Source organism: Ceratotherium simum, chromosome 19 (genome assembly GCF_057802395.1).
Source record: "Ceratotherium simum simum isolate JZ-2026a chromosome 19, ASM5780239v1, whole genome shotgun sequence".
In the NCBI taxonomy this organism is placed as follows: domain Eukaryota; kingdom Metazoa; phylum Chordata; class Mammalia; order Perissodactyla; family Rhinocerotidae; genus Ceratotherium; species Ceratotherium simum.
Window position 1 is genome coordinate 50,492,664 of NC_141918.1, and position 15,107 is coordinate 50,507,770.

Below are 15,107 nucleotides of genomic sequence, written 5' to 3' on the forward strand. Positions count from 1 at the left end.
GAGGTCAAAACAGATGTTACTAAAGCTACCACAACCAATTAAAAGACTTTTTATAGCAAGATATCCAGAAAACCTCCTGGCAACTTTGATATGTGCTATATTGAGGGGGAGGGCCCAGTTCACTTTATCCTAGTGATAAAAATGCTCATTGTTCACATTTTCCAAAGTGGAAAGTGGACTCCTAATTCAAGATGGTAGACTGAACACACACATTTAGCTCTGTTCCCCAAGGAGGCTATTCTAAAACGATGTTGCATATGCATGCACATGAGCACACACACATATTCATTTTTTTCCCCATCAAAGGAAAGAAGAGAATGGAATCAGTGCTAACAAAATTTTGGAAAGCAGACTGAAAAAGTCCTGACAGAGTCCGTGCATTTTACGTTTTCTCTGCAACCTCACCTATGGATGGAAGCCCACTTCTCCTTAATGTTTAGCAGAAGTGAAGAGATTAATTCATTTGAACTCCAATGATACTCTGGCTTTGCAAGATGGAAGGATTCTAAGTTAAAGCCAAGGAAAGCCTGGGCCCAAAATGGCAGCACTGGCCAAGGACAGCGGGGCCTGCTCCTAACAGAAGGTACGGTCCAGGTTACTACATCATCCTTGACACGGAAGGAAGTAGGCGTCAAAACCTTTTCTTATAACCTCAAATTTCTGGATTTTACTATTTAACGATTTTCAAATGAAAACATACTAGACTAGGTGTTCCTGAGTTTTCCTAAATACATCCTCCTTCCAAGTCCAGGAATTCCTTTCTCTTCAATGAAGAAGTGCTTACCAACTCCAGCCCATCATAACTTGGCACTTCCACACTTATTTACCTAAACTGTAAACAGCACTTTACCAATTATATTCATATTCTTGTTTCATATGTAAAGTTTCTCTCTGAAAGTAGAATTGATAAGCAACTTAAGAGGACAAATAACACCTCATACTTTTCTTTTTATCTTCTCAGTAAAGGTAGGAACCAAATCAATATTTGGGGATAAAAATTATCTCTGAACTCACAAGATACATTTAAATGAATACCATTTTGACACCAAATTTGTAAAATACTGTGCAAATATGACTTCCTTAACTTTCCATTTTTCTTAAAAATTATATACCATCACTAGAGGAGATCAGCAACCAATCACCAAAATAATTTTTTAGAAATGAAAATCCAAGTTCTTTTGTCCAACTTTTTCTATTATTCACTTTGAACAGCAAGACTTGGCATAAATCAATGAAAACTATAATCTCTTTAAAAAAAATAGAGAAGTGACTGAAACTGTTAGACAAATAGAGGCTGGTATCAAACTTCTAGCCAGATGAGCACACTAAGTTTTTTTTAAGTATCTTTTTAAAAAGTTGCTAAGCACCATTTCCATTAAGACTTATTTCAAAAACCACAAGCAGCAAACTTCTGGAGGCTAGCACATTCTCTGTAAACTATCTGCCTAGAATGAATTTTGACATGATTCATTCAGGCTTTCTGTGCTATAGAATAGCTTAGCAGAGCATTCCTATTCGAGCCACTTTAAATTGCTGCTGTCAGAAACATGAAAAGAGATCAATGACTATAAGCAACAGATCACGGTAAGACCCAGATTAAGTTTCCTCTCCATATGAATAACTAGACGATGCACAAAATCAGACAACCCCCAAACAGGTTAAAATGGCATCCTCTGCAATGAAGCAAACAGGTGTGAGACGCAGTTCACGTAATTCTATTGGTAGAACAGAGCTTTTATCTTGGGGTACCTCTCAGAATATGAGTTTAAAAAAAAGTTCAAAGTCATACGCCTAATCATAATTTTTCTAACAGAGTTGATGTGTAACTGTTGTAGAACTAAACAAATATTAAAAAGCAATCTGACAGATCATTTAATCATTTAGCCACCTTGCATGAAGAAATTCTTTTTCTGAGTATTCCAGTGCTTTTTATAGACCATATTTTATCATGTTTTATTGCATCCAATCCCTTTAAGATCCAAATATTAGTATATTATATTACAGTGCTATAAATACGAATGATAAATTCTGTCCATGTTTCTACTGGGCCACAGGGTACGCCCCCCGCTGTGGAAGGGATGGATGAAAAGAAGGGCCCCAGCTCCAGCTTTTGTGAAACAAACAACACTCACAGGTGGAAAGAATATTCTCAAACCTGTCCCCCATCCAGCCCCTATACACATCTTCATAGGAATCTTGGGGAGGGGGGGCCAGAGGGATAGGAAGAGAGGGTGAGGGAGGAGAGTATTTGGCAAAATTTCCTAACAGTTGAGAAATGAAAACTACATCAGTAAAATCTTCTTTAACTTACTCAGGAGAAGAGAAGACAATAGTAGGGAAAAGAGATTGGAAATAAAATAGTAACGGAAACAAACTCATTCTGCTCAGAATCCCTCTAACAAGAGATATTTTATGTTTTTTGTTGGAAAAGAGAGAAATAAGATTATTTCTCATTTGATGAACTCTGATAAGAAGTTAAAACATTTTAATATCTATATATTTTAGAGAGTGAGAAAAATGTGTCTGAACAGATTTTAAAGTACAAATTTTATTCTGAAAATGATCTTTCCCTCATTTCTAATCTTACTCAACCTTCAAATAATTTTCATTCCAAAAGAGAAAAATAATTCAAAGATCTGCTGCCTGTTCCACTACCATCCTCTGGTTACAGCGGAACCTTATTCAGTGGTAAATTACCAACGAGTCGGCTTGCTTTCAAAATTATGTCAAGATGGTTACTCATCATTAGGAGCTCCTCTCAAGTGTCAAGTTTAACGCTTTCAAAATACCCTTGATGCAAGGGCAAAAAAGGCAAACACCAGATTCTGAAACCACGAGTAGGGAAGACAGAGAGGAGAAAGCACATGGTAGAATTTCTTGACTGCTGAGAAATAAAAACCACATCATTATTTAGTTTGCTCTAAAGGAGAGGAGACATTAGAGACAAAGAGGCAGGGATAAAGATTAATCACACGGTCCTCCAAGCCCAGCCTACACTCAGCCAGCCAGCAATCTGACCCGTGGCAGCTCCCGTTTAAGTAAAGAACTCAGGCTTCTGGAGTCTGCATTGACCTCCAGATTACCCCCTCCCAAAAGGCCAAGCCCACATCCTACCCTCTTCTGCAGCACTCTCAAGACTAGTAGTTTCATAGCCTTTTGTAGAAATTTAATAAATTGTTTTCATTTACTCAAGCCATGAAATGTTTCTACAAGAAGTTAGCCTGCTGCTTCTAAGCATTTAAAAAGCAGGGCAAGGGGGGCCGGCTGGGTGGCATAGTGGTTAAGTTTGCTCACTCCGCTTTCGCAGCCTGGGGTTCACGGGTTCAGATCCCAGGTGTGGACCTACACCAGTCATCAAGCGATGCTGTGGTGACGACCCACAAACAAAATAGAGGAAGATGGGCACAGACGTTAGCTCAGGGTCAGTCTTCCTCAAGTAAAGCGAGGAGGATTGGCAACAGATGTTAGGTCAGGGCCAATCTTCCTCATGAGGGGAAAAAAAAAAAAAAGCATGGCAGGGGTAGATAGAAATAGCATCCACGGGGGGCGAGGAATGGGGGTGTGGATGATATATATACACACACATACACATATCCAAATCTTTCTTTTCTAATTGGAAGGAATGGAGAGAAGAACTAGGACATAAATAAGCAAATTCAATCATATAGCTTAGATAAGGAGGATAAAAATTTTATACATACATAAGAAAATAGAAATAAATCAACAATTAGTTTCTATGAGTAGTGCTACAGGCCAAGTCCTATGTTAGTGCCCTATGGGGAGAGAGAATCAAGTTCTTCTTCTCAAGGAACTAACAATCCAGGTAAAGAAATAATAATAGCATGAGAAAAATCAAACAACAACATAAGAGTTTAGCCTGTGTTCAACACAATACAAGAGATTCTTTCACAAGGCACATCATGATTAATTGCCAAATTAATGGTGCAAACAAGTTCAGAGGAAGGAAAAAAACATTTTGAAGGCTGGATCTAAGCTGGACATTAAAAGAGAGAGAGGAATCACATGCATGGGAAATCAAAACACAGAGACGGTCTGATCAGAAACTTGGAGGACAGACAGACAATTCAGGATGTGCCTGATGAGACCAATTTAGCTGCAGGGGAAGAGTCAGAAAACTCTGTAGTAATAGAGAGATGAAAAGACAGTCTAAGGTCATACCAAGAGTCCAAAAGCCCAGCTAACGAGTGACCTGATGCAGAAGCTATGCTCTGCCCCTGTGAAGCCCTCGGGTTCTTCACGCTGGACCAAAGTATTTGACCACTCACCTGGCATGGCAGCCTTTTCCTGCTTAGTAAACAAAATTAAGTTATTGGACAGAATTATCACCTTATATCCTTTTTTAAGCTAAAGGGATAGATGGATAGGCAGTTGGCCAGGGACATTTCATCTGAGTCTATGTCACTGGAATGTCAAATTGCACACAATATACACCAATTAAATTGCTCCTGGTTCCTAAACCATATTTAAATCTAACATTATTTTATGGGAGTTTATAAATTCCCACAACTTTCAGATCCTCCACAAGTGTGAACTTAAAACTATTTCAGCTAGTAAAACTATTACGAGTCACTCCTAGAGGTCTGAAAGAACCACTGTGGAGGGTGAAAGCAGACAACAATCAAGTAAATAAATCACACACACTCCAAACCAATGATATCAAATTGGATTTCTGAGACCAGTACTCTCCTCACAAGAAAGACAAGACGACCTTGACACATTCCACTTTCTGATAAACACTTTTACATCAGAACACTGACGAAGAGTGCCTCCATTCTGATAGCCTTACGCGCGGCACTAAGAAAAAACGGTACTGACATTCATGTGTGGGCAGAAACAATGCCCTCAATTCTCAGACAAAATCAACACTGGGAACAACTTTCAGATGCCAGAGGGAAATGTGAGCACCTCAGAAGGCACATTCTCTTATGCTTCCCAAGTCTTGCAGACTTTAAAAAAAAATACAGACTTATATATAGGCTGTAGTAAAACCAGCTCAATCCTAGAAATAGAGGAAGCAAGCATTTTCATTCTTACTTTGCAATCTGAGAATGGAAGAAAGAAGAGGAAGTGACTTCCCCAACACATCCGAGGAGTCAAAAGGAAAGTCAACATCGATCTCCTGACTTTATATCCACGGCTTCAACTAGACCGGATGGTATTTTTCCTTAGAGGAAAGAGCCCCACTGTCTGAACACGCCAAGTGTGTAAACGACTCCAGTGGCAAGGCCACAAGAGTCCCGTGGCTGAGTCTCTGGGGGGAGCAAGCAGAACCCAGGAGACTCCCCCAAATTCTTTACGTTTAAATTCTGGTAACAAAAGAGCTTGTCACGTACCATTAGATATCTCAGTAAGACAAAAATAGAGGTATCAAAGAATAGAAATCATAAAGTTTCTTCATTAAAAAAATACAATAATCCTCAAAGTTTTTTTCAAAAAGTATTTGAGATCTCAGTTTATTATCAATAGCTGATACGTTAGTATAAAGTGTAAATTGTCATTTTCACTAACTACAATGAAAAAATACTTCATACAAACATTTGGAACAAATGCACAAAGGCCAGGCCTTGGGTCAAAATTCATGCATGGTTTAGCAATAAGCCTACTGTTACACAAGCCAAAAATAACACTAAAGTCGAGCTATTTCCATATTGTTTTTTTTTACTTAACTACAATCATTCTCTAAAAATGCACTGTTATCCAATATTTATGCTCATAAATATCGTGGTGAGGCATTTTTATCCACTTAATATTAACACATACTCTCTCTCCTCAAAAGAATGCAGACTTCAAAGATAATAATTAATTTTTGAAAACGATGCTGCCTTGGCTCCCGGGGAGTCTTGTTCATTTAACTCCTGAGGTCCCAGAAAGAGCAGGCTCACACAGCCCACAGCAGAAAGCACGTGGAAACGGGCAGCCACGGAAAGCACAGTCGGGGAGGAAGAAGGGAAACAGACGGACACATGGAGAGCCAGCTATCGATCTATCTATTTGAAGGGAGTAATCTGAGAAGCAGAGATAATGTTAGGGCACCAAACCAACAAAAATATCCCCAAGAATTATGTCTCTTGATTTAAAAAAAAATCATTCAGTTAATACGGTAACATCTACATTAAATGATTTAAAAGTGGTGCGTCTGTTGACCAAAGGTACTGACAGGTAACACAAACAGGAAACTGCCTAACTCTCCCAGTGCTCTGATCACACTAATAAAACCATGTCTATAAAGACCACTGATGTGCATCTTAACCAACGCAGTGAATAAAAAAGGCCCCTTAAGTTACTGTAGCCATATAGCGACCTACCACGTTCTAAAATCTAAACAGCATTCTTGATCTTACCAGGTCTTGTACATCAATCACTTTACAACCTCTTCCATTTCTCCCCAGCTCCTTTTTGCCCTATGGATCAGTTCTGATCTTCTCATCCTGGCAGTTGAGACCTTCTAGAACCTCATCCCACTCTTTAAGGTCTCTATAAGTCAGGCCATTCCAACCCCTCAAGACTTCCTGCACGGGCCATGCTTCCCTCGAATGCTGTAGGTACCCTAAAGTGAAGACAACTAGGCCCTCTTCAGTGGGCATACTACCATCTAAAGGTCTAAATGAAAATCAGACACACGTACATACAGAAAGAAAAGAAACACACAATAACTATAGGCATCTAAAAAGCCATGACAGACAAATTTATAATCTTTAACGACAATAAACAGATGAAAACAAATCTCCCAAACCAAATAAAGTAAAAGTATTTATTTGCCACATTGTATTCATCTTCCTCGAGTGCTTGCAAGTTCATTAATAGCTACAGCTTCCTACAACACACTTCCCCAAGTAGTCCTCAGACACTGACTTCCGGTACAGAGCTACAGAACTACAGAAGAGGAGCATCAGCACATCAGCCAATCTCTCTAAGCTCAGTGGTGGAAGTGGGACACGAGAGCACTCACACCACGTGACAGCTCTCCTCTGGGTTCCGCTCCTGGGCGGGAAGCAGACCCACTAAGAAAGCCACGCAAGAACCAAAAGGGGAAGGGGAATTGGATAAAAGAGAAATTAATCAAAATAAGGAATACAATTTATAACACCTGCATTGTTATAAGAGCTGTTATGACACTGATGAAGTACAGCCTACATTCAGACATAAAGTCACGGCCTAGAATTCCAGTCAACTGTTGGTACCTAAAATCTGCTGTGGGTCACACCACTGAAGTCTACTCAAATTCCCTTTTGCTTTGTACTGAAAAGAAAAAAAAAGTTTTACTCAACATTTATATGCTACATGCTTATTTCAAATTGATCTATTGTCCTCGAAAGTCCATTCTGAAAGGTATATTAAGTAATCATTTATTGAGAAAAGACAATCTGTCTGTTAATTAATACAGTCATAAAAACAACTTTGCTTTCCCAATCAATTTAAGTCTTAGTGAATTAAAGGACTAAGTTGCTCCTTTTAACATGGGATACTTTCTCAGCTCTACTTCGAGCAACATGATCACTTGATTCCCCATGAGCAACAGAATCACAGAAGAGGGACTAGTCACACAGATAAGCAATTGGTTTATTTTGTACTACTCCAAAACGAGATCAGACATCTAATAAATGAGTGCCAAACAAGATAGGGAAGGAAGAGGGTAGGCATAGTGATTAATATCAGATTTTATTAAGTCAAGTATATCTGTAAAACACTTAGAGATCATTCCCAAAAGAGTAACAGTAAAGGAGAAAAACGGAAATAAATTCAAGTAAACAAAGACAAACAGACAACCCAAAATTAGATGACAGAATACAGCCACATATATCAGTAATCATATGACATAAACGGCCTAAATTCACCAGTTAAAAGAATTCTCAAATGGAATTAAAAAACACGTCTCCTCAAAGACATAAGGACACAATGTTTAAAAGCAAAGAAACAGAAGACAGTCCAAATTCTAACCAAAATAAAGCCAGTACAGTAATATTAATAACAAGTAAATAAATTTTAAGGTTCTATATGACAGTTAAAAAGAGGAAAAAAATCCAAGAATATATAATTCTGCACACGTGGGCACCTAATAATCTAGCCTCAAATTTTACAAGGCATAAACTGACAGAAATACAAAGAGAAATTATCAAATGAACAATTATAGGGAGAGATTTCAACAACCTCTCGTATTAGTTGATAAACTAAGCCATTAATTAATAGAGATATAGACAACCTACATAATAAGTCTGATCAAGAGGACAGATCTGGAAACCTGTGCTAAAAATAAAAGGATAATATGCTTTTCCAAACTCAAAAAGAACGATTACAAAAATTGACTATACATTAGCCTGCAAAGTAAGTCTTAACAAATACAACAGAATCTCTTACTTAGACCACATTCTGACCACAATGTAATAAAACAGGAAATCTGAACAAAAGAAAAAGCCTTCTTCCCACAAGACACACACACATATATTCACAAACACATACACACTTTGGAAATTTAAAAACACATTTATAAAAACTTCAGTGATCAAAAACGATCCACAATGGGATGAGAAAATATTAAGAACTGAATGCAATGGAAAGCACTATGCTCAAAACTTGTGCACTCAGGGCCGGCCGGCCTGGTGGTGCAAGCGGTTAAGTGCGCGAGCTCCACTGCAGCGGCCCGAGGTTCACCGGTTCGGATCCCAGGTGCGCACTGACACACTGCTTGTTAAGCCATGCTGTGGCGGCATCCCATATAAAGTAGAGGAAGATGGACACGGATGTTAGCCCAGGGCCAGTCTTCCTCAGCAAAAAAAAAAAAAAAAAAAAAAGAGGACTGGCATTGGATGTTAGCTCAGTGCTGGTCTTCCTCACACACACACACAACAAAAAAACAGCTTGTGAACTCAACAAGAGGTACTTGAAGGGAAAACTAGAGCCATGAGAGCATATATGTATATATATATACACACACACACATATACACACATACACACATAAAATACATACATATTTTAATATTCAACTCAAGAAATTGGAAAAAGAACAGAGTGATCCAAAAAAAAAAAAAAAAGCAAACGGGAACAAAATGTTACAAAACAGAAAAGAAACAACAAACAAAACCAAGTTGTTTCTTTGAAAAAAATTAAAATAACTTTATAGCAAGAATGATCAAGGGAAAAGGGATCAAAATCAAATGCACAAGATGAGAATACTACAAGAAACTTCATGCCAATAGATTTGTCAAATCAGATGAAATGTACAGTTTCCACTAAAAACATGAATTACTAAAACTGACTCAAGAAAAAACAGAAACAGACGGTAAGTATAAGGAAATCGAATCAATGATTAAAAAAAAAAACTCCTCTCCAGCCCTACTCTTTCCACAAAAAGGCCACCAGGCCAGGGCAGTTGTGAAGGCAAGTTCCACCAGAACGCCAAAGAACAGTTAATCCCTAATTTACCCAAGCTTTCCAGAGAATATTAAGAGGGAAACAACTTTATGAGGCTAGTATATAGCCCAGATAACAAAATCTGATGAAGTTGACAGAAGAAAATTAAAGCTAATATATGCAAAAATCCTAGATTAAAAAATACAAAATGAATGCCAGATCATCATGAACAAGTAGAGTTGTATCTGAGTAATTCAAAGACAGCTTAACATTGGAAAGCATTAATGTAAACGACAATATTAACAGATTAGAAAAGCATATGATTCTCAGCTGATGCAGAAAACACATCTGATAAAATTCACCACCTATTCATGTCCTTCACCACCAACCATGACACGTCCCTAGTTTCAGTCTTAGAATGGGAAAAGAATATCCTTAATCTGAGAAAGAATATCTATTTTGTAAAATGCTAGAGCAACGTAGAAACCTAAATAAAACGCATAAAAAGACGCTCAGCCTCATGAGTTATAAATTGTAGTACTGTCTCCATGTTTTCCATTACTTACCACCCTCTTCCTACGAGAAGATCATACTTTCCTACCGACTGTCATCAGCCTTAACAGGTGACTTGCTTGGCCAATGAGACATAAGTGAAAGTGATGTATACAACTTCCAAGCAGAAGATTCAAGAGCCACAGCAGGTTCTTCCACGTTTTCTTTTCCCTCTATCATGAGACCAGCACGTCCGAGGTAGAGGGTGCACCGTTAGTCCTGGTCCAAAAATCAAGAAGACATGACACAGAGCCACAGCCATAACCCACCAAGGGCATGTACCATGAGCAAGGAATAAACCATTGTTGTTAGAAGTCCAGAAGATGCAGAGGATTTTTGTTACTAAGCATAACCTAGTGAAAGCTGACAGTGATCAAATGAATGTAAATTAAAATATTAAGACGGTATTTCACACCCATAGGATTAGTCAAAATTAGTAAGTCTAATAACAAGAAGTGCTGATGACAAGGTGGAAACATTAAACTTAGTGGTTGCTGGTTGGACTTTAAATTGGCACGATCCCTTTAAGTTCACTTTGGCAATATCTGGGGAAACTGAAGAAGTAAAACCACAACCTGTCAACCAGCAATTCCACTACTAGGTATCTACCCTGAAGAAACTCTCGCACAAAACTCTCGCACAAGTGAGCAAGGAAATGTGTACAATAATGTTCACTGAAGCACTGATTGTTATACTGTATAAAGAAATCGTGCCTCAGTAGGGGAACAGATAAACTGGTTTAGTCGTTCAAAGGAATACTACACAGCAGTTAAAATGAACCAAGTAGATTTACCATTGTAAAAGGATACAGAGGAAGAGAGGAGAGATGGGAATGAGACTTCAGCAATGTCTTTAATGTTGTATTTCTTAAAAAATAAAGTCTAAAACATATGGCAAAATGATAACATCCGATAAAATTTTTATGGTGAATACACAACTGTCTCTTCTATTATTTTCTATATTTTTATAGTTTTTAAATATATCACAACTTTAAAAAAAAAAAAAAAGAACAAAAGTATATTTAAACCATAAAGCACAGGGGTCATTCTTGAGGTCTGGTGATATAAAGAACTTCAGAGATGAAAGAGGCCTCCTAGATTATCTAAGTAATCCTATATTCTACAGATGAAGTTGGTTTTTGGGCCTCAGTTTGGCCCAGAGAGGTTGAATAAATGACCTCGGGTCACATAAGTTATCATCAAGTTGGTTCTCAAAATCTAGACTCCCTCACTTCTAGGACAGGTAGAAAAACAAGAGACATGTGGTCACACACAATGTAACTGAGTCAGTTTTTGTTACTGTCCCCTACCCCACCCCTGAGACACAGTTTCAGTACCCCCTCTCTGAAAGCTTTAAGGATTTTTAATCCTCTTTTGTTCCTCCTTTTCTTGAAATAACTAAAATACCAGAACAATTATAACTAAAACAAGTAAAATACAGTTCCAGATAACTAATACAAAGAGAGAGGCAAGGACCACACACCATTCCTCTTAGAACCCTCCACGCCTTGCACTATTATACATATTCAAATATGTAATAAACTATTGTTCAACTAGACGGACGTACGATGTCTATCTTACCAAGGTGAAAACTTCCATTGTTGTTCAAGTATAACTTCTATTTTTAATAAGCAAGAATGCAAGGAATTAGGAAAAGTGGTTTTAATATTTAATAGATTAGAAGACCAAAGAAAAGACTATTATTTACAGACCATATTTTAAATGAGCAGATAAACAGTGTACTTCAGTGGTCAGGCTGTGACCTCAGAGTCACACTGCCAGGCCTGGAATTCTGGCTCAACCACTAACTAGCTGTGAAACTGCAGGCTAGTTACTTCACCTCTCTAAACCGTACATTCCCCACTGTAAGACTGGGAATACCCACGAGACCACCGACCTCACACAGATTCTTCTAAGGATTACATGAGAGAATCCATTCAAAGCTCTTCACACAGCTCTTCAGCGAACATTAGCTATTAGTATACATCATATACTAATTTAGTAAAGCAATTTAGCTATAAAACCCACAAACTCTTTCAATTGCCACAAAATTATAAGGTGCTAGATGCTTGAAAAAAATTACATTGGCTTCGGTCAGCATTGGTGCTAACGAATTCCAGCCTTTTGCAAATCAAAAGTGTTTTTTAATTAAATGAAAGTAAATAAATGAGCTCGATTTTAAGTCATTGTCTCAGGATAAAAACACTTGGGGTTAACTGCTGAAATTTCATTACTCTGACATGTCAACCTCACACTATCGTTTCTCCTCAAGTCAAACACTCTATAGAAGAGGTCATATTCACTATGTAATGCCCATTCGGAGCAGACTCCAGCCATTACACGTGACCAGTGCAGACGGCAGAACATCAGCCCTGCCCACCCCTGAGGGTCAGGAAATACTGTTTTTCATGAAAATCCTTTCATAGAAAATCCTCTTCTATGTTTTCCTGTTTTTTAATGCAAAATTGACAAACTAGCTTATAGGAACACAAAAATATATTCACTGTGCCACGCCGCAAATGAAGGCAGACTGCACTTCCGCTTTCCTTCCACACACCAGGAGAGCTCTCCGCCCAGCTCTCCGCCCAGCTCCCCGCCTCACCTCCAGGTCACAGCTGTACTCGCTGCCATCCAGGAGGGTCACTTTACATGGGACAGTTTTGGTCTTCTTGGTGGCTTTCTGAGAGGCCTTCTCTGCTTTCAGCTCATTAGTCTGCACTTCCTTTGTCTCCCTTCTGGCGGCTTCTTCTGATTTGTCTTCCTGTATTTCCTTTACTTTCTCCTCTTCTCTCCCCTTACTTACTTCTTCAGCAGGCTGTTGATGAAAAAAATTACATTCACATTCAAGTTAACCAATTTGCAGAAGACAACATATTAAAAGGAAAATCTTGGGTGAGAACTGTGATTGTTATAAAAGACTTTAACATTTCAAAAGGATACTTCCCCACATCTTCCTTCCCCCAAATCCACTGCCAATTTTCTCATTTTGCCAATTTGGTCATTTCAGCATTAAATGAGTAAAAGAAACTATATCCCAGCAACTACAATTTAAATATCATTTCAAATAATAAAATTTCCAATTCTAGTCTCATACCATGGCAAAACCCAAGCTTCATTAGGCAACCAAATGCACATACATACAGACCTACTTCCCACTCCCTGAACACTTAAATGAGTCACATCAAAAAGGTATAAAAGTGCAGACTACTTAAAAGGAGAGGTGGCAGGATCATGAGAGTATCTGCTTAACCTCAAAGAGAAGAGAGATGCATTTTTTTGTGGTTTGCATATATAGTGGGGTTTTTTGCTTTGCTTTATTATTTTGGAAAGCATGACAAGGAGTCAGGAGAATGCTGTGGTCGACAACTCCAAGACCCAGATTCCAGATACAGTAGGCCAAGCGGTATCTTAACACAAGAAATCCAGCACGACTCCATCAGATCCTTTTTGTTACGTGGTCACGCATCACGCTTTCACTTCCAGACAGCCGCTGCTCTCACGCACCTGTGTCTCGGGACCTCGCACCGACGGTGTCTCTTCCTTGATGTCAGCCTCCACCTCCTGCTGTCTCCTCTGAGCTGCTACTTCAGCATCCCCCTTGGCCTGCCTTTCTTTTCCAGGAAGAGACTCCTCTTTATCTAAAATCTGCTCTTGCACAACAGCTTGGGTAGGCTCTTTCTTCTCTCCTCCATCTTTGGCCACTACTAAGGTATAGGACTTCTGTTTCTTAAGCCACGGGGGTATGAATCGAGAAATGCCCCTGCTCTCAGACGGATCCTTCTCTCTCTTCCGGCGGCGTGGACTACTCTGGCTCTCAGCAGTAGGAGACGACTGGGACCCTTTGTCCTCCTCTGCGTCAGATGACTGATGCTGCTGATGCTCTGCAACTTCTTTAGGTTTCTCCTCGGCTGCATCTGCTCCTAGCTGGTCCGGCTCCTTCTTCACTTCAGACGCAGAGCCCACTTCAGTAGTCATGGTCACAGCTTACGCTGTAAACAAAACAAAATCACAAAATGTGATTTTACAAACTCTCCCAGTTTTAGCTTAGAGGCAGGGAACAGGGTAAGCACGGGTGGGAAGGGGACTGGCAGAGACATGATGGGGAGAAAACAGGTAGAGAAGGAAGGTTCACAGCACAAGAGAAATGGGGATTGTTGCTCTAACTCTCAGAATTCTCTCTCAGAAGCAAAGAACCAAAACTCACATCACAATAATTAACTCTGATTCTGTACAGACAGAATTTAAAATCAAGAGCTCTAGAAAGAGTGATTACTTTTATTTGGTTTCATCTAGCTATAAACAATAACTCACCAAGAAAATCTAATATTTTTAAGGAAAATTACTTTTCTCTATACTTTATATCCCTTATTCTATAATACAAAAACGTTATTGATAACATGAGAAACTACTGAGACGTATTTCACTGCAATTTCACACATTAAAACCAAAATCTACAAAAATGTTAGGTATTATAAAAAAATAAATTTTAAATGCGAGAAAATTAAATCTGAAACAAAAATGTATTCTTTTTTGTTTCAACAGTAAATCCCATAATTCACCATCACTATTCCAATGCAAAAGTTAAGTCTGCTGGGAAAGGTACTCAAACTATAATCAAAATTCGAAACTTCCATCCCACCTCACCTCAAACAGAGTTTTCCACAATGTATATGTGATTATAAGAAAAGAATCTAGAGGCCTCTAATCTAAACCAAGTGAAGACATTATAGGGGTGGAAAAACAAGGCATCTAATAATTGATCCTATCACAACTAATGAAAACAAAATTGAAATTAAATCTGAAAGTAACTGGTTGTCTAAATTTTACACAAGCAAAGAGGGACTTTTAAAGTATAGCAGCACCACTGACATAAAAAACAAGGGGCAGGGATGGGAGACACGCCACACCCCCGGCTCTTGCCAACGATGAAAGTACTTAAGGGCCTGGCGCCCCGGCCAACGGGAAGCGTCCCAGCTATCTTCAAAATTGGTACAAACTGGAACAGTTCAAAAAATAAAATAGTTTTCTTTTTTTACTAAGATATAATTCACATACCACAAAATTCACCCTTTTAAATTATACAGTTAATGGTTTTTGAGTATATTCATAAAGTTGTGCAACCATCACCACTATCTAGTTCTAGAACATTTTCATCATCCCCAAAAGAAACCCTGTACCATTAATA

The 15,107-nt window shown here is 38.6% G+C and overlaps 1 protein-coding gene across 21 annotated transcripts in view; it reads right to left on the minus strand.

The window, feature by feature from the left end:
• Window positions 1–15,107, minus strand: part of EPB41L2 (erythrocyte membrane protein band 4.1 like 2) — a 213,617-nt gene that overhangs the window by 100,710 nt on the left and 97,800 nt on the right. For all 21 annotated transcript variants that reach the window (XM_087444098.1, XM_087444106.1, XM_087444101.1 and 18 more), the window contains exons 2-3: window positions 13,427–13,911; window positions 12,525–12,737 (exon numbers count right to left, since the gene is read on the minus strand). In XM_087444098.1, coding sequence (XP_087300224.1) covers window positions 12,525–12,737; window positions 13,427–13,897 — 684 coding nt within the window. In that variant the 5' untranslated portion in view covers window positions 13,898–13,911. The remainder of the gene's footprint in view (window positions 1–12,524; window positions 12,738–13,426; window positions 13,912–15,107) is intronic.